General features: G+C 37.6%; 1 protein-coding gene across 7 annotated transcripts in view; it reads left to right on the top strand.

Moving 5' to 3' along the window:
- Col19a1 (collagen, type XIX, alpha 1) overlaps positions 1-20779 on the top strand; it is a 330240-nt gene that overhangs the window by 54458 nt on the left and 255003 nt on the right. For all 7 annotated transcript variants that reach the window (XM_006495645.4, XM_030245411.1, XM_006495646.4 and 4 more), the window contains exons 7-9: positions 3457-3537; positions 6955-7080; positions 7799-7861. In XM_006495645.4, the coding sequence (XP_006495708.1) occupies positions 3457-3537; positions 6955-7080; positions 7799-7861 (270 nt within the window). The remainder of the gene's footprint in view (positions 1-3456; positions 3538-6954; positions 7081-7798; positions 7862-20779) is intronic.

The following is a 20779-nucleotide window of genomic DNA, read 5'->3' as shown; positions in this document are numbered from 1 at the left end:
GGGAGAGAGGGAAGGAGGGAGAGAAGGAGAGAGGAAGAGGAGGGAGAGGAGGGAAGGAAGCCATCTCTTCTTTTAATGATTGCACACACAAAAGACCCCTCTCTCATCAATGTTTATATTGTTGTGTATGAAGAATACTTATTTTCGACTGTATGTCTCATATATAACTATATTCTACTTTCACCCACATTTTTCAGTCAGCCAATTAAAAAAAAACTGGATCATGCCTTTAAAAACTAAGATTATTAAGAGTAACTTCTAGTGAGAAATTGGAAATATGACACAAAGAAAGTATAAGCTTGACCAAGCCTTTATGTTTTGAATAAAAGGATTAGAAAAAAGATGAACTTAAAATGGTTCCAGACTATCTGATGTTTTCATTCAATAACAATAGCCAATTCATTCAAGCTCTCTATAGCAATTCAACTGCATTTCCCACAAGTTATAATGTCTTTTTAGAATTCCTTTGACAGAAAAAATAAAGTCATTAAATCTATCAGTGGGTCATTTGGATGAGAAGACATGGCCAGAAAACCTCTTTCAGATGAAAATGTCCTTTAAAAAACTTACATTTTGAAGCTAACATGATATAAATTTACTGTTGATTTTCTTACAAAATAAGACCAGTAATCTTCTAAGAGTGAGATCTAGTTAAATTTAATAGCAAAACATTTTCTTATGAGTTAAATGATAAGAAAGTCCCTAAATACCGTGAGGAGATTACCAATAATAAATGCCAAACTGTAAACATGAGGTGCAGGCAATGAAATTGCATTTCAGAAGTAAAACCCTGTGCCAATATGCCTTGGGAGAGGTTGTCCTTCCTAAAGATTGCTTGGGAGAAAAAGATGTATGGATACAGATACACATTCAAGGAAATATGATTTTAAAGCATTTTTCTCAAAGAGACACTGTATGAACAGATCAGAAGATTGTCTGGATTTGGACCAGAGCAGAGCAGCCTGTCCTAGGGGGTCCATGAGGGCCAAGGGAGAGATTGCTGGCTTGAGTCAGAATCCCAGCTGGAGTCTGTTAATGTGTTAGTATCTTCAGTGACAAAATAATTGCTTGTTGTGATAGTATACGGTTGGAACTGTGGTTTTTTTTTATTCATAATCTGTTCTCTAAAATTAGAACATGGGGGAAACAAAGACAAAAACAACAACAACAAAAAAACCTATTGTTCTTTGTTTTCAAAACCTTCGAGCCAGGAGCAGGACTAAAATCTGTCAATAAATGGTGGGTGTTACAACTGATCTATCATTAATCATAGGTCACGGCCACTTATTTTCTATATTTCATCCTGTTTTGATTCTCTTGTGAGCCATTATCCACCATGAAAGTAGCTTCTTTGATGAGGGTTGAGAACTGTACTCATCATGAGTACAACTATAAATAAGTAGTATTAGATTGAAATCCTTTAAAATTGACAATCTCCCTTTAGTTAATTAAAACAACTCCTAGGCAGTGCTGAGCATGGTGTGACAGACACATGATAGCCTTTCAGTACCTGGTGTGTATGTGTGGTATGTTTGTGTGTGGTGTATTCATATGTGGTACAAGTGTGTGAGAGTATAGACGGGTATATGGTGCAGGTACATGTGAGGGCGGAGCAGAATAGTGGGTGTCTGGGATTCTTTCTGTGTCATTTCCTGCTTTTGAACCTAGATCACTTAGTGAGCCAGAAGCCCAGGTTTTCAGATAGGCTTGCTTGACAGTGAGTACTCGGGACCACTTGTCTCTACCTCCAACAGCTGGGTTATATTAAGACACAGCCATGTCAAATTTTTGACACAAGAGATGGGAATTCAAATCAGAATATCAAAACTGCAGAGCAAATGCTCTTGCCACTGAGCAATCTTGTCAGCCCCTATTTACCCATTATTTTGATAGCAATGAGTAGAATAAACTTCAATTATAAGTTGCATTAGTTAATTATAATCTTAATTCTTTATATTATCCATAATTTGTATCCTCTCTCTAGTATTTTATTAGGCTAAGTATTGTACTTAAGCTCTTCAAATGAAAATTCATCTCAATGACCTTGTAAAATTCCTATAAGTTATATATCACCGAATCTTGAAGATTTTTGTCTTACCCATAGATGTGAGGCTGATAATAATTCCGTAAGTTTTCTAGAATGTCTGATGAGCCAAATTTATTTTGTCACTCTCAGTATAGTGCACATTAGAGAATACCTCCTGGATTTCATGGTGTGTGTAGCATGGGGGCAAGTTAGAGATTCACAGCTAGCCAGATGTCTGTTTTCTATAACCACAGATGAACTCTTACAACACCATAATTTGCTTTTTCTATATAAAATACATATCTATTAACATCAAAGTAATGCAAAACCAAGATCTATTAAATTGTCAATAAAGAACCGCAGAGAAAGGGTCAGGAGAAAGGAGGGAAGAAAGTGGGAAGAGAGATGAATCTGATCATGCTATACACCAAGTCTAATATATACTTCTTTGTTAATTGCAGCCCTGAATTCACAACAGTAAGCTAAGTTCAAGACTCCAGTCAATGTTTGCTATAATACAGTGTTACTTAATATTTCAGTAGTCTAGGAGTTGAAGAAGATGATACAAACACTTATCATATTGATATTTTATCAGTAATAAGCACCATTCACCATTTCCTAGACAATTGTTCTGATCTTATGGCTATCTTTCCATTCATCTCTTGTCTAAATGCCAAAAACAGGAGAATTTTCTGCAGATAGAAGAGACTTTTGTAAAAAAAAAAATGTGAATCCTTTGTTTTTTGTGTTATTGAGACAGGATTGCTCTGGGAAGTCCAGACTGGTCTGGAACACCACATAGAACCCAGATTAGTGAAGTTTACACTCCTCATCCATGCTAGGACTGCAGGCAGGTTCTCCTGGGTTCAGCTTTTGAGTCTTGCTCAGGATCGTACTAATATAAAGTCCATAGGCTTTCTGCAGACTTCATTAAGTACAAGCAAAACCTAATTATCTTCTTTTCTCTTTATTGAGAATGGCGCGTTTACTTCATACCTCAAATAGGACCCTTGGACCTAAAGAGAAACCATTTTCCTTCACCTACTCATATCTTTGACCACCTCTGCAAAGTTTGACTTTTAAATGTAATTTTATACAGAACCACACTGTAGAACACAGCAGTATATCGCTAATTAAATATTTGTGGGGTTTTTGTTAATTCAATATTTCATTCTTATTGCTCGAGACAGTTAGCCAAGCTTTGCCATTGTTTTTCATTAACTCATTTCCTCTGTCTAATGATCTTCCTCTGTAGCTGTTTCTCAAGTAATCCTTAAAGCAAGGAATCCTAAATTAAAATTAAACGTTATAAATATGTATCAGTCATTTATATTAATTTTCCTTTTATTTCTATTTAAATTGCTGTGGTTAATAACGCCTAAAATTGATTCTCAAAACCAATGACATGTGTTGCTACTTACTTTTAATAGATCGAACTTCACCAACTTAGAATCTACTGCAATGCAAACTTCCTAGCTGAAGAATCATGTTGCAACTTATCACCTACTAAGGTAGGTTAATTTCCTTGCCATGTGAAACACAAGCAGTGAGATATATTTCAATTGGCATTCGTCATCTGTAGGTTCTATGTGTAGGACTTTGTGAAGCATCTCAGTTGAAACTGGGTGAGTAATTTATTCTCCGTATGGAGCCATTCTTAGAACCAGCTCAACACTTCAACCACAGGGTTGCACACTGAAATTTGATGGTGATTTGTGCTCAGGTTGGTCTCAGTGTAAGAAGAACCAGTCTTTTTGTTTGTTTTTTTCTGAGACAGGGTTTCTCTGTATAGCTCTGGCTGTCCTGGAACTCTCTCTGTAGACCAGGCTGCCCTTGAACTCAGAAATCCGCCTGCCTCTGCCTCCCAAGTGCTGGGATTAAAGGCGTGCACCACCACTGCCCGGCGAGAACCAGTCTTAATGTACACCTTCCTGCCACCCACTGTACCTGTTGCCTTGTCTCATCTGAGGCCCCAGCTGATTGGAGGTGCTGTCCTGGGCATCTTTTCTCCTTCAAACCACTGCACAGGAGGAGTGTTCCATTTCTTGATTTGTCAGCTACAAAATGAAAGGCTTTCAATAGGGAAAAATTATTTTTTAAAAACCCTCCTCAAAATAACATATGAAAACCAAAAGTCCAATATTCAATGAATTGTTTCTTTGGATCTTAATTTCTCCAAATTTTTACACTTCCTAAGAAATCTATATGAAATTTTTAATCAGTGATTTTTTTTTCAATTTAAAAACCCTTGTAACTTCTTTCGTGTGGTGTGTGTACTAGAGTGAAATCTAGCCAAATAACTCAGAGTCTTTCAAATATTATGCCTTGCTTATATAACTTGGCTATATAAAGCATATCTCAAACCCAATTTACGGATCTCATTCCAAGTAAAGTGAAAGTCTGCCAAATATCTTTCTTTAAATACCTAAAAAGATAGCTCAAATGCCAGTCTACAGACCTGAAATACTGAGGTTTCCTGAACCTATACCTTTAATCATTTTTCTTATTTCAAAAGTGTATTGTAAATCATTATGAATGTGTTATATTGGAGTTCTTAAAATAACTATTTTCTTTCACTTAAAAGTAATGTAATGATGTTTTTATACTTATAAGTTTTATATTCTTCTTCATTATTCATTGCCTTATGTTAATAGATTACTATGAAAACAGGTTAGAATAGAAATGGATGAAGAATTGGATGAAGTAACAAGTCTGACATGACTTCACACAATAGTTTAGTTCACAGTGCTAACCTTAAATTTTAATAAAAAGATAAATAACAATCTTTACAAGTATTATTTGAAAATCAGGTTTACAGTTGAAAATAAGTTAAGAATTTAGTCCAAGTATGTAAAAATAACCAAACGATATTTTTTATGTTGATGATCATTTGTGATGATCACATCACCATCCATTCTGAAATTAAAAGTAACTAGAACTCTGATACATTTTTACAAGCAGGAATACATAAATAAGATAATCCTAAAAGCCATTAAATACAGTGGATGAAGATTTGAAACCAACTGTCTTGTATGCTTTTTAGTTTTGAAAACTGTCTTAAAGGGGGCTAGAGAGATGTCTCAGTGTTTAAGAGTGCTTGTTGTATAGCCATGGTGAGCTGAGTTCTTGCTCATCTCTTAGCCCTGATACTATAGTGGGTGGGCAAAGACAAAACACCCCTGAGGCTTGCAGGCTGCTACCCTCTTCTAAGACTACAAGTGTGTGTTTCAGGGAGAGACCCTACTGCAAAGAATAAGGTAGAATATGATAAAGGAGGACAACTAACCCCCCATTGACTTCTGTGGGAGCACACAGGTACACATACCTACACACATATATGCACACCACATACACATAAACTATACACATATTGACACCCACAATAAGTATATTCATAAACATATAAATGTCTAAATCCAAAAATGGCATTATATCTGTGCATTTATAGCTACATATTAATATTAAACCGCACATGCTATTTTCATGTTAATATTTTATGGAGTACTTCAAAGCTGAAATTTATTCCAGACTATCTATAGACATGTTCCACTTCTAATAAAGTCAGATTTTCAGTCTCTGAAACAATCAAATGTCACATGACTGAGGGTATAAAGTAAAAAGTGCATAGGAAATAATAAATCATTCAGGAGAAATGAACTGTGTAGCAATCTTGTTTCATTTGAATATAATTCTAGGTTATTAAATTGAAATTTTATTAAGATACCAAATGATTATTAAATATAGAGGCGATTAACATGGAATCTCTCGTTTCAAATATGAGAATATGGTCACAGTGTGTCTGGGTGTGAAGTTTATTGTGGGTCTTATTGTTACTACAAATATTAGAGTGATACCTATTATTCAAGAGTCATTTATGAATTCTATTTGAGAAAATGCAGGAAGGGAATAAACATCAGATATGAAGATGAAAATAATACCTACCGTGGGCTCACACCACAGTAGCAAGCCATTGACTTTTTATTTGCATAACTTGAATGCAGTTTTCCACTCATGTATAATTTGCATCCAGTGAGTTTTTCCATCTGTTGCTTCATCTTCACTGAAGCTTCAAATAAAGAGTTAGCCATGGGGAACAGCGTGGTATGAGTTGTCAGAACAAGAAGATAAATTGGAATTCCCTTTAGAATCAACATGTGATACTTCCTCTATATTTAAAAATATTTATTATATCTCTGTGTGTTGATATGCTTGTATGAGTGCAGGTATAGAAGAGATCATCAGAGGTTAGAGTAACAGCTGGAGGAGGTCTCCAGATGTAGGGCCTGAGAACAGGACTTGTGTTCTCCACAAATTAGCCCTGGCTTTTAACTGCTGTCTCTCCAGTCTCCTGCATGAAATTAGAGGGGGAAGATTCTGCCTATTTATAGCCGTGTTCAGCATGTTCTAAACTCACCAGGTTCAGAATCCTCCACTTTTACGTCTTTAAAGAACACTGGACTAGAATAGACTATATTGTAATTAGCCGTCTTAGAGTATAAAATAAATTCATTTCCAGCTTGACTTACACTTACCACCAGCTTGCTGCAGTGCCTATATTTTACCAACCAAATTTATATGCTTTTAAACTTTTGTTTGCCATATACTATTCACATTTTGCTTGTGTGAAGTATTTTATTGGAAGAATGTACTATTATTGATATATAATATCACTATACTTATCATAAGGCCACCTAATGTGGCTTTAAAATTTCTCAATAATCACTTTTCATATGCTCTTTGTGTGTAGTCAACATGGTTAAGTACACTGCAGGCTTAGTGATAGAGTAAAAAATGTAATAAACTTTTATAAATGGTTGGCAATCTTGGTTACTAAGAAGGAAGGATGGCAGGCATCCAGACATCTCAGCTTGATGGGAGCTAACTGCAAGAACTGACGTCATTCTCTAAATTCTCTTTGGGGATTTTAGTGTCCAGAGCAAGACGACTTTGGAAGTACTACTTCATCCTGGGGGACCTCTAACACTGGTAAAATGTCTTCATATCTGCCAGGAAAGCAGGAACTTAAAGACACATGCCAGTGTATTCCAAACAAGGTATGTGAGCTTTCATATGTGCCCACTAAAAGGTCACTCTACACAGTGGCCTAGGCTCCTTGGCTGTATCCTGTGGTACACAGAAGGTGCCTCATGCCTAGTCAAATCTCAGATACAATACAGTCACAGAGAAGGACCAGAGAAAGGAAATTAAATATTGCAATTTTGGATATTTATTTTCCTTTCAATGTATGGGAGTTACAATTAATAGAAAGTTGAGAAGAAATACATAGTAGGGAAGTGTTGCACACAGAACACATTAGGAATGGGCTGCAGTTCAGGAATTCAGTTCTAGATGGAAAGTGCCTGATCTTCAACATAGACACTCAAAAAACCAGTACAAGTATTTCTCTTTGCTGCCTAGTGCCTCAATTTGCACAGTGTCTGCAAATTTCCATCCAGCTGCCTCTTTCCTATTAATTCCTATTAATTGATTGTCTCTGGGTGGCATATCCAATTAATGAGCTTCATCTGAAAACATATAGTTCTTTGATCAGTGACACTGGGCCCATAGGCCTCTAGGAATATTTTTTTATGTTCATAGCAGTCATGGAATGGAGTCTCTGTCTCTGTCTCTCTCTCTCTCTCCCTCTCTCTCTCTGTCTGTCTGTCTCTCTCTCTCTCTCTCTCTCTCTCTCTCTCTCTCTCTCTCATTACTTTTGCTTTGGAGCAATGAAACAGAATGATTGTGACACAGGCATTCATTTTTCCCCCTCAGGAGGAAGCAGGATTACCAGGAACTCTCAGATCCATTGGACATAAGGGCGACAAAGGAGAGCCGGTAATGTGCACACAACTTGTACTGTTGGGATGAAGGAGTTTGCTCAAATGTGATTTGAAAAGATGTGTCCACCTCATCTTTATGATAAATGCATTTCAAAAAGGCCCTCAAGAAATATGTTGAGATGAAGATCTCTGTAAACTAGTGTCATACCAGCAGCTGAGTCTCTTGCTTAGGACACAGGTTTAGGAAATCCTGAGAAACCTACAACAGCCAGTGCTTGTACCTGTAAGTTCCACACAACACTATAAAGCAGGCACATATCCCAGCGACTCCCAGCTTTCCTCGTCACCTGCTTCTCCAGATTCCTAGGAAACATATTTTCCTTGTCTACTGATGTGTCCTCACTGAGTAGGATTTTAATGCCCAACCCCTACTAAGTATCTGTGGGAGGACCTCTGCTCTGTGGGAGGCATAATGCTGCACATTTGAAGAGGAGTAAAGAATAGGATAAATTGTTTGTTTCCTGGGATATCACTCCCAAAGAGAGATAGATGTTATAACTTTTAGAGCCTATGTAAGAGTTTGCAAAGGTCCTGAGAAAACAATCTGGGCACCCTAGGAAGAATTGTGTGCTCTTGATCTCTCAGTGTACAACACAGGCCATGACTCATGCATCAAGATTTGTCTTCCTTTTGACTAAGCTCTAACTAAGCTGTAATATTTTCTAGTCTTTTGAATGTGTTTTCCAACCAATCAAATTAGGGACCTAATATAACAAAAATCACATCAGTTGCTGGAGCCACAGAATAAAAAAGCACAAGGCCTGTTCTCATTGTGTGTAAAGTCTTGTGGTGATGTAAGTCACCCCAGAAATGACACCAGTGGAAAGGGACTAAGAGGAATTAGTAAAGACGACAAATGTTAGAAAATTAATAATACATAAGGTTCATAAAATATTTTATGCAAAGATATATCTTAGAGTTGCAATGTGTTGTAAGACTCCCATCAATATGTTGCTTTAAACTATTTAATTTGGTTAGAATTCCCATACATAAAATTCACAGTGAAATTTTAGTGTCATGTCAAATCAATTGGTATATAGTTTATTAGTAATCTACTACACAAAACAAGTACTTATTGTACACTTCTTTAATTTTCCCCCTTTGTGAACAGTCTCAAAAATCTGTAAATTTGATTAAACCAGGACAGCTACTGCTGTGTAAAACTGGTTTCAGATGACCATGACCATAAACACAACCAACTTTTCAGAAACTTGTAATCAACATGAACATGTGGTTTCATTTTAAGTAGTGATGACATTTTAATATGTAAAAATGTAGGCTTTCCCCGGTGTTTGATTCTGGTATAAAATTTTCATAGTTCTAACAGGTGCCCAGACTACCTGCATTTTGGAACCATCAAATGTTACTTTAAGATTGGGCAGATTGAATAGTTACCATTATGAAATGACCAACATTTCAAAGAGTCACTCAGGGAGACAGGTGTTACTACAGAGGCTTGCATTTGGGTATTAAATACAAGGAAGAATATTCATGGAATTAGCATGGAGTGCTGGAATGAAAATAGCCTTGGTGCCCAAAGTCTTAGAGAATATCTCTTAGTGGCTTTGATTCCTGAATAGTATCCAATCAATGACTGAGTGTGAAAGACAACACTGTAACACATACAAGTCACTTACATTATAGACATTCGATGGATGTGTGTTTTCCTCTTCTTTCTATTCAGTGGGGTTGAAAGAGAGGTCGGACTCAGCCTTTACAGGGTTTTATGTTCTTTCATTTGTGACTCGATAAAACACAATTCTTCAGTTATGAGGCAATGTCTAACAATTTCCAATTGATTGAGACGCTCAGTGCATAAAAGTTTGGAGTTAGTTTATGTCCTTTGATAAATAACAATATTGCATTAAGTTTCTATCTTCAAGTATATGAATATTAAATTCTGTGTTTTGTTTCCAATATTATCTGGCCTTTTCTAGATAGTGGTTACCAGTTTATGAATGTTTCTTTGAATTTTAACTAGATCATAATGGATTCGAATTTGTGGACATTAGATAAGAAGATCAGAAACCATTTGGACATTTTTATAATTTACATTTTCTCATAAACTATTAGATACAGTTTAGTAGCCTTTGGTAAATTTGAGTTTTTGAAACAATGAGAATGAACTTGAGAAAACGACTTTGAAACACCTTTTCTAATTATTTGGAAGGGCGATATTTCTATAGGTGTTATTTGAAGGATCTTTACTGTAATGTCACAAATTAATAAAGGCAAATTTTCATTTTTTATTTGTGGAAAGCTATTAATAGTTAAATAACTAATCAGGATAAAAATGTAAGCAAATCCAGTTTCATCTGGTCCAATGTCTTCTAATGACTCCATGTCTCTCTGAAGTCATCGCCTACCCTCTCACATATACTTCAAGGCATCACATAGTTTTGTAAGATTGCAGCTAAAACCTTGCTGACAAACATGCAGAATAATGAGTTACTTGTGCCATTTTTACTCAGGTATGGCATTATTATCATGTTGGCCCCTCATTACCCACCCTGGCATCTGTGTCCCCTCCCACCTTTTCTTTCCTTTCCCAAAGAGCCCCCTTTAAAAAGCTCCTAAACGTTAATGTTCTTGAACCTACATGTGGTCTGAATAATTTGGAAATTTATTTTCAAGTTTGCTTTCATATCATTCTGCATTTCCATGTAAATTCCCCAAATTTGCTGTTCATGAAAAAGTTGTTTAGCAAATGAAATGATATTGTATATTCATAAAATTTCAAGCGATAGAGCCAAGCTCTAGTGATAGAGGCACTCATTTAAAAAGTAACATTACATTCCACCATTTCAAGGATAGATTTGGTGGACTATTTAATGATGTGGGCAGTATGAGGAAGAATCTGAAGCATATTCTTTGGTGCCCACTTAAGAACTCACTTGGGAAATGCTAACTCCTTTTGATGTTAACAATTAATGTACCTTTTATGAATGTCTAATGAATAATTCAGGTGTTTTAGTGTATAGCTGGTGGTAAAGTCGAATTTGGCACCATGGGCATTCCTGGAGAAAAGATATGCTGACTGGCTATTTGATTAACCTTAGTGCCTGTTTTATATAAAGCTGAGTCAGGCAAGAGGGGAAAATGCAGAACTTTTATCTCTTGGGGATCAGTGACCCTTAGTCCATTGCTAGGGCTGCCAAAGATACCCACTGGAAGGTTTTGTAAATGAACTTCCAGAGAAATACAAACTCACTTGCTTTTTCTGTTGTTCAAGGCTATCTTTGAGCTACACAAACAGACTAAGGAACTGTGGCAGAGGCTACAAGGCCAGTGATGCCCAAATATAAACTGCACAGCTCTGTGGAAAGAATGTTTTCCTCAGGAATGTAAAAAAAAAAAAAAAGTCTGTTAACAACTGGGCTTCTTACATTATCAGTTTTATGGCTGATACAGTACCTTAATATTTTAATTTTATTTAATAATGTTATAATTTATATAAAATTACATAAATGTGTATAAAATATATGTAAAGTTACATATATCAAATCATTTATTATAATACAGACTGCATTTTATAGCACCGTGTAAGATATATGACTAACAATACAAGAACTACATTTAGGTCTATCAATAAAAGGATCTGATTTAATATCTAGATAATGAAATGGCTGCTTTTTCGATTTCTCCTCAAATGCCATAGGGTTGTTGTGAATAATTGCTTCCCTCACAGGAGGTTAATTCTGAAATTCAAAGTATTACCTGGAGCTAGCATGGTGGTTCCCACCAGCAATGGCAGCACTCATGGGGCTGACAGAGGAGAAAAGTGAAATTCGAAGCCAGCCTGGGCTATGCTGCAAGATTCTGTCCCCAAACATGAAGAAAATGCTATTTTTTTTCACGCAATCTTTATAAAATTTCACATTTGCCTGTTAAAATAATTAGCTTATCTTTACTATGCATATTAGGCCAAACTAGTTAGATGTCACATGTTGATGCTAAAGAAAGACTTTCTTTAGGAAAGTAAGTTTATGGTGAGCAGGTGAGTCCCTCCACCTTGTTATCTTTAAGAACACGACCCTGTGGTGTCACTCATATGATGCTCCCACAGGCTCAACTGAGGCTGCTTGGTAGGTCAGGTGCTGGGCAGCATTTTGTGTTAATGTGTATCGTCCTCGTTGTAGTTGCTGTTTTGTTATTTTTGGTGATAGTGGTGATCAAATCCAAGGTCTTGTGCATGCTAGACAGTGCTAGACCACTGAGCTCTCTTCACAGCACTTGAGACCAGTACTTCTTTTTTCCCCCCATTAATTTATTTAGTCACTTTACATTCTGATCTCAGCTCCCACCTCTTCTCCCAGCCTCCCCTTCACATAACCACTTCCCCCATCTCTCATACCCTTCTCCTCTGAGAAGAGGAATGAACCCCTTATTTACCAACCCACCTGGCACATCAAGTCACTGCAGGACTAGGCACATCCTCTCCTACTAAGGCCAGACAAGACAGTCCAAGAAGGAAAACAAGATCCACAGGCAGGCAGCAGAGTCAGGGACAGCAAACACTAAGCTGCACTTCTGTTTCATCTGTGCAGTGTATGGAGTGGTGGTGGCTCATGTGTGCTCTTCGGTGGGTTGGTTGTGTTACAAGAAGAAAGGCAGATTCTTAGAAAGGAAGGAACATACAGGGCAAGTTGAAGATGCATCAGAGGAAGTCATCACGACAATGTTCAGTAATGAATATTACTGAGTCTCTGTATTTCAGGTCTTGTTTCTTTCCCTAGAGCAAGCTCTTGGAGGCAGGATGCTGAATAAGGTATCAGTTTACTTTGATTTCTCTGTAGCCAGGTTCACGCAACTTCAGAGACCCCACTTCATGCCTAGTATCATCCTAGTACTTAAAGAAACACTTCTCTTTGACCACATCCTCTTCCCAGGTGGTGCCAGCTCTGCTCCTAACCACATTATTTAGCTGTGAAATGGATTTAACGCTCACATGTGGGAAAGAATTACCACTCCCAGGGTGGTGGCCTCACTCTTATAATCCAAGGTTTATCGCTTATTTAAAATCATGCTAACGACTACATGCAAAGTAAAGTTAACAAGAAAGTCGCTGTTATGTTATTTTGTGGTATAGCTGATATATATTGCAAAGTATTTCATTCCAGGGAAGAAACATCAATCTTTTAAACTTCAAAAATTTTAAATCACATTGTAGTTAGTGTTTCAGATAGAATACTTCTCTTGCCTAATAATAAAAATACCTTATTTGATTTTTGGTGTTTTGGATGTGAGCATAAACTTTCCTTAATGGCTGAGTCATCTCTCCCAGTCCTGATTTTTATAAATAAATTTCTAAAGAAAATTATTAGTTCACAAACCTTATGTGATTAAATGATGAGAGTCACATATCTTCACAGCTCAATTTCCTAAATTTCCATCCAGTATTTTTTTATTCTAATAATTTATATATTTTTTATTCAGTTTACATCACAATCACAGCTCTCCTCCCTCCTCTCTTCCCAGCCCCACCCTTACAAATCCTTCTCCCCAATGACCCTCTCACCCAGTTCTCCTCAAAGCAGGGGAGGCCCCTCTGGGGTACCACCCCACCCTGGGGCATCTAGTCCCCACAGGACTAGGCAAGGCCTCTCACTGAGGCCCAACCACGCGGTTCAGGTAGGGGAAGCAGAGTCCATGGCAGGGACCAGGGAACTGTCCCATTCTGCTTGTTACGGGATCCCACATGAAGACCAAGCTGGACATTTGCTATAAATGTGTATGGGTATCACACCTTATGAACATGTGGATGCCTTCTGTGTCACCTAAAAAGCATCACTGTGCTTAACTAAGTTACAGCCCTCTCAGTACACATGACTTGTTGAAACATCTTGGAGCAAGAACACAGGCAACCTGCCACAGAACACACACCTCTAGCACATTATCCTCAAATGGAGTGTTTTTATATTTAAGCCAGAAGTTGATTTATGAACACGCAATGAGGCATATTCTGAGCAGCATTAAGTAGAGTTTGCATGCTGGCTTCAATTTATATTCCCATACAATATGATACTACTGTAATAAATTAAATTATATGCATGCAAATTTTATTGTTCTAAAATAGACTTGTACTTTGACGTTCGGTGAAATGATAGCAGTAATTACTTTTAAGTGAAGACTCTAAACAGAGTAGTAGTTCTCCACGGTTGCCTTTTTTTTTTTTTTTTGGCGACAGAAGCAAAATAATATACTATGTAACACTGTTTTATGACATGTACTTTTGGAAATGGAGTCATTTGGACTTTAAAGAGGAGGAATTATAGAAACCAATTAAATTCTTTTACAAATTACCCTGTGAACCAGTGCACACTTAGAGTAGGCATTCACCGCTGTGTACACACAGCTTTTCTGTCATCCATCATAAGACAGCCACTATCTGCATTACACTGATCCAGCACACCTACGAATTTTCCCAGGTTTGATAAATTAGCTGCTGTACATTCATCGGGGAAAATTCCATTCTATAAAGAAATACCTGTTTACTTCTGGTAAACTTAGACGGTAGTGAGGAGCTACTGTCAATAGAACGAATAAGTGGAAATGGATTGGTTTCCAGGAGAAATGAATGCTTTAATGCCCAGAATCACACACCCACACATAATAACACACACGCACATTCCCACATACACTTGCACATAAACCTTTCCAACATACACACGCGCGCGCACATACACACACACACACACACACACACACACCATATACACACAGGTACTTTGTCCTTCTCGTCTGAAGTGGGAAATGGCTGAGGATCTGAATAGTGGATGAATGCCCTGCAAATTCAGCTCTAGAGTGACACTTGCTCTAACTGATGCATGTTTCATTCGAGATTTGTCTTATTCCCTACTTCACTGATGAGCCAGTATAATGTGCATTGTTTGGGGGCAATGTAGATACTTTTAGAAATATGATTCTTTACCAATAATATCTATTTTAATTATGTGATCATAAAAAAATAACCAAAATAGAGCCTAAATCATGCTAAAGTAATATTTACTTGCCGAATGACTACTTTATTCCCTAAGGAAAATCTGCTTTATGAGACGGGGTGTCACCTTGTAGCCCAAACTGGGGTGGAACTCACTAAGCAGGCCAGGCTGGCCTCAAACTCGGGAATCCTCTTTTCTGTCAGTTGAGTGCTGGTGTTAAAGGAGTGCACCACCACACCAGCCAGGAGGAAGCAGTTATTAAACTACTTTTCTTCCTTATGAAGTAGGTAGAAAGGCAATACTAGTCCTCAGAAATGTGCCTGACAATAAACAAGCAGAGTTACGCTGCCTGGATCAGGGTTCTAGGACAAAAATCCTTCTCCTTTATCAAATGGGAATTATAGTGGACCCACGTTAGCTTCATCTTAAGGACAGAATGAGAGGTTTATGAGATAGCCAACTTAATGACTGGCAGAAATGTTTAATAGCTAGAAGACACATTTTAAACACACAGCTTGATGATGCTCTTGCTCTAAGCTCTGGCTTACTGTGAGACTAAATCAGAACTCCCTGAAGGGAATTTATTTTATTCAAAATTTATTTAGCAGGAAATGTTAAAATAAAACTCAAATATCTTCGGAGTGTTTGGCCTTTTTAAAAACAACAACAAAATTAATGTTCCTAGACCAATGGACCCATCCAAAAGAATTACACACAGCATCACACGCTTGTATCATGTTGATAAAACAGCTGCTTAAATTAATCCTAGGTGCTAAGCACTGCCAAGACCCTCCTCCTTTCCATTAGCTAACTCAATACTTACAGACACTTTAGCTCAGATTTGTTTTTATTACTTTTGGATTAAGAACCTAATATATAAAGACAATTAAAATATTCCTAAGTTTCATAGCTAGCGAGGAGTGGAGTTAGGAGTGAAGCTCTGCCCACGTGAACTCATTGTTCATGTGCCTTCCTGCAGTTGCATCATCAGGATGCTGCCAAGTTCCCTGCTTCCTTTTCACACTCTGTTAGAATTAAATCACAAATCCATTTTCCTTGCAGCTTAGGGAGCAGATTGGGAAGTCCACTCTCTAGATCCTGCTGTGTCTCTTTAAGTCTATGAACCCCTTTAACGTAAGATCTTCTAACCCCAACACGGGCAGAAGACTATCTCTGAAGAATTACTACAAATTAGTTCATTCAGTAAATGAGAAGGTTTTATAGTTTTTACCTCCAGGAACAAACAGACTGAAAATATGATGGTTTAATTTTTTCCGTTTGTCAAATTTGTAAAGAGATTTGAAATACTCTCATAGTGTCCAGAGGTGACTCCAGAAACCTGTAGTCTGCTCCCCATGGGCCACAGCCCACTCACGTCTGCTGTCTGGGTTGACCTGAACACCCAACATAAGACATTCTACCTTTACACCCATTACCAAACATGCTTTTGATGCATGGCCACACATTTCTATACACAGAGTACTACAGAGACAATAGCATTAAACGTAGTTACCTGGCATTATTAAAATAACCTGTAATGGTAATGACACAGTGGGTCAGTTGCTAATTTGCCTGTCATAAGAAAACAGAGAGACTGCCTTCAGTATAAGGAACCTTGAAGACAACAAACTTTGTCTTCATAAACTCTGAGCTCCCATTCACTGCACTCAATGTGCAGAAACGAGACTTTGCACTCTTCATTATCTTTGCGTTTCTTCTCTTCTGGGGACTGAAATGATGCTTTTTGAATCTTGATATTTTCCCTAAAAAGGCATTTATGAGAACACTCCAGCTCCAGGAAATAAAGGCAGATGTTGTTTCAGTTTACGTACGTGCAGACGAGCCCTGTAGCTGTCGTGAATCCTAATGACTTCTGTTCCAGCCTGGTCCAGATGTGGCGTTAATGCCTCAGAGACTAAGAAACTTATAGGCGTTTAGCAAAAATAATTTTTGTTTAAGTCATTTGGCTTCCTCTGTGCATTTCTAGTTTCACCTAATTTTTCCATGGATAATCAGAATTAAGCTCATTTCCACAGTTTCTCCCTAAGTTCATAAAAAAAGAAATTAATATGTATTTGCACATAACAATTTATTATTGAAACTGAAACCACTAAATAAGAACATGCAACTTTATCCAACAGTAGAATTTTTTTAGATTTAATTACATTTCTTCCTTCCTTTCCTCCCTCTAAGCTCTCTCACATACCCTCCTTGCTCTCTTTAAATTCATAGTCTCTTTTTTATTGCTATTGCCTATATACATATGTATATTCATATACTGATATATTCATAAATGTAAACTGCTTAGTCTGTGTAATGTTTTCAGGTATCACCATTTGGTATTATAAAATAATCAATTTGTGTGTCCTTCCTCAGGGACAACTATTTCTCCTGCTCTCAACACCCCTCGTTGCCTGCAGTTCTTTCTGTAGGTTTGAGGGCACATGTGCTCTCCCCTGTTCACTTTGGCATGTTTGTCACCTTCATTCAGCTCCCTTTGAGTGATACATCATTTTGTCAAGGCTGATAAAATATATGTGGAATTTATGTTAACAAAAAAATCATTGTTTGCATTTGTATCAATACTGCCAATTATAAATGTGCTTTCTGTAAGACCAAGACAATGAAATCTGAATGTTTTATTTTATGTTTCCACTAAACTAATAACAGTTTGTAGGGTTATCAAATTAGCTATATATTCAACTTGGACTTTACCAAAAAGGAATCATCTGAAAGCCTGTGTCTTTTTAAAAAAATTAATAATGGGGGTCTCATGAAATCTAATAATAAGCAATATTCATAGAAAAATAATCAAAAAATTATAGTTTCATTACTCTACCTTCTATTCCTGACTAACATCCCAAGGCTAACAGGAATAATCGGTGGAAAACTCTGGCTTGATGTGGAGCATGTTGGCATTACCTTATCAGTCAGTGCATACTGATACAATACAGCTCCAAATAAGCAGAAACGGAAGAAGCACAGAGGTAATAGACGGACAGGAAAAAGAAACCTGGCCACTCTGCAGCTGACTCTATTTCTCAATGGTTTCTTATTCCCTCCTAATGCCTTCCACTCACATCCCAAGTAGAGCAGTTGGCAGGGAGCACAACAGATGGATGACAAGCTCAGCACATGCAGCGACTCTGGCACCAGGCACTTGACTTTTATTTACCAAACAGTTAGGCAGATCTCAGGAACCCAGTCTGCTAACACCCCTATTTGGTTTAATGTGCAATCGGTATCTAGCACATAAATATGACAATATTACCGGGAGAAAAATCCCTCACTGATTCTTTACATAGTTCACTGGCTAATGGTCTTATTTTTGGTATAGATTACTAACATAGTGAACAATAGATTTAAAAACATAACTGCCATCATTTAAGAAATCTGTGACTGTGGATAACAGTCTTCCTGAAGTGGCTCCATCAGAAGCATCGTTCAGCCAGCAAAGCCAGGGTCAACTGTACCAGGGTATGGTGATGGGTATGACTATCATGTAAAAGCGAGAGATTGGAGTTCAGATAATTGATATCTTGACCTCTTACCGGAATCTTCACAAATGACTACCTTCAAAGCTCAGGCATGTTTTTATGAAGCCTTCTGGTCTACCAATCAAAACTGCAAGCACATCCATTCTCCTAACTTAGTATTTTATTTACATCGCCAAGTTTGTATGTCTGTATGCTTGGGAGCACCTAGAATAGAAGGAATCATATCTCTCGTATCTCTGTGATGCCTCTGCTTGGACCAACAGAGGATGTCCAGGTTGATAGACTCTTCGTAAGTTCAAGCTGAACTGCACAGAACTCAAGGAAACTTCACTCCAAAGTACAGGAGAGAAGTAAAAGAGAACTGTTGGACATCTATGTTGAGGGAAGAGTGAGAAAGGTACTTTAGTAAGTAAGAACTCCCAAGGTTTTATGCAAAGCAGACTTCAGGGAAGTAGTGGGGAGGAGAATGTGTACCTAGCAAAGCTTACAAGTGAGGTTTCCTAGGATGAAATGTAATAGGGGCAGTGGGTACAGCTCCAGAGCTTGCTTCCCGTTTCCCCATCACCTGCTCTCCCTGCACTCTTTTAAGCAAGCCTTACTGCCAGTCTGAAGCTAAGTTACCCGATGGCTTTAGCACAGTGAGGCTCCAGTAGAGGTAACTGATACGGAGTCACGCTATCAATTACTCATCACGAGGAATACTCTGGACAGGAAGTGGTTTGCTGCAACTGGTATCTTACTGTCCTTAATTGGGAGCTGACTGATGGCGCTGTGTTCTATATCTTAAGTCATCTTTCATTTGGTGGAGTGCTTGCTGTGGGTGTCAGGAACTGCAGGCATCAGATACCTCAACAGATGATTCAGAGTAAACACCTTGATTTCCTACCATGGTTTTGCAGTTTCAGAAACTGCAAAACTGTCTTTAACCTACTCTGACAGTAGGCTCAAACCTTTCTTTCTCACATAACCTTCAAGAAGATCATCATATCAGTTTCATAGGATCCCAGAATTTTATTAAATTCTACAAAAGTGGCTGGGTCCCCCTAACTCCACTAGGTATTCAAGAAAACTTTCACCACCTCTCCAAATAATTCCTAAATTGTTTATTTTTTTTTTCAAAGCTCAAAATAACTGTCGTTCGTCTAATTTGGAGAAAGGTTAGAACTTGATTTTTTTCTTTGAAGAAAAATCTTAGTAGTGCTTATACTTGGTTACATACTCAATATATGCAAATTTACACATTTTTAGAAGCAAATTGCATTAATAGAAAAACAACTTTAGCACCCAAAACAACATGGTGTGTGTGTGTGTGTGTGTGTGTGTGTATGTGTGAGTTATGGCTCCATTTTTGTTTTGTTTGGGACCACATCTGACATATTATACTGAGTTCTGAAAGCCACATTTTAAGAGACAGGTATGCTCAGAGAGCAGGATCATATATTTAGAAACTCTAAACTATGGCTAATGTTTTAGTGAATAGAAGCCTTCATAGTGACCCAAGTGGATGTCCTGCTTAAGATCCAGAAGTAAGACCAGGAAATGATTTAGGTTCAGAAAGCTTTGATTCAGTAAGCATAGATGTGTGTTTCTTTCTTTTTTTTAAATTTGTGCTTCACAATATGAATCAGACAGAAAAATTAATTAGAAGCTTATAATAGTAAGCTTTGGTGGCAATGGTGAATATGAGACTATAAATGCAGTTTCTGTATTATTTAATTTGGGGAGTGAGTATGTGAGCAGTGCTCATGGGGAGGTCACTGGACAACTTTCGGGAGTCAGTTCTCTCCTTCCACCATGTATGTTCCAGGAATTAAAAGGCTTGTAATTGAAAGAATGTCCCCAGAAATAAGTTTTGAAAGGTCTGATTTGTTTGGAACTACTGATTGTATTTTTTTCCAATTATGAACTAAAATGTTGCTTGGAAGATAGAAGAGAAGCATCTTATGTTTTCTTTAGGACTAGAATTGGGGGGAAAGGAAGCAGGAACTCACACGCACACATGTGCACACGCACACACGTGCACACACACATGCACTAAATACATAAAACATAAAACAGATCAGTTCCCTTTCAATAGCATTGGGGAGTACTGATTTTGTGGGCAGAACTAGGTTTACCCTGGCTGCCAGCCGTTCTCTGGGCTTTGCTCCTATATTTCAGAATGAGCGCTAAAGTGACTGGTATTACCGACATAATGTTTTAGATTAAATTTTTATAGAGCCAACACTTGGCATCAGCATGTTTGGACTATGTCCTCTTGAAGTTTTCATGGTAATTCATACACCTCCCTCCTTTTTGATCCTTGGTAGGATCCAGTATGCTCACTCTCCTCTGGTGGACTAACGGCAATTAGAAGTGATTATAAGCCTCTAAGTAGGGAAAGAGGCAAGATCAGTTAACATTTGCCGTAGCGGAAACCTAGTACTTTTAACTACAGGAATCACAGAATGTCAGCTAAAGACACATGGGTGCCAG

Source organism: Mus musculus, chromosome 1 (assembly GCF_000001635.26).
Source record: "Mus musculus strain C57BL/6J chromosome 1, GRCm38.p6 C57BL/6J".
Taxonomy (NCBI): domain Eukaryota; kingdom Metazoa; phylum Chordata; class Mammalia; order Rodentia; family Muridae; genus Mus; species Mus musculus.
The sequence above is the reverse complement of the archived record's forward strand: the minus strand, read 5'-3'. Positions and strand labels throughout refer to the sequence as shown.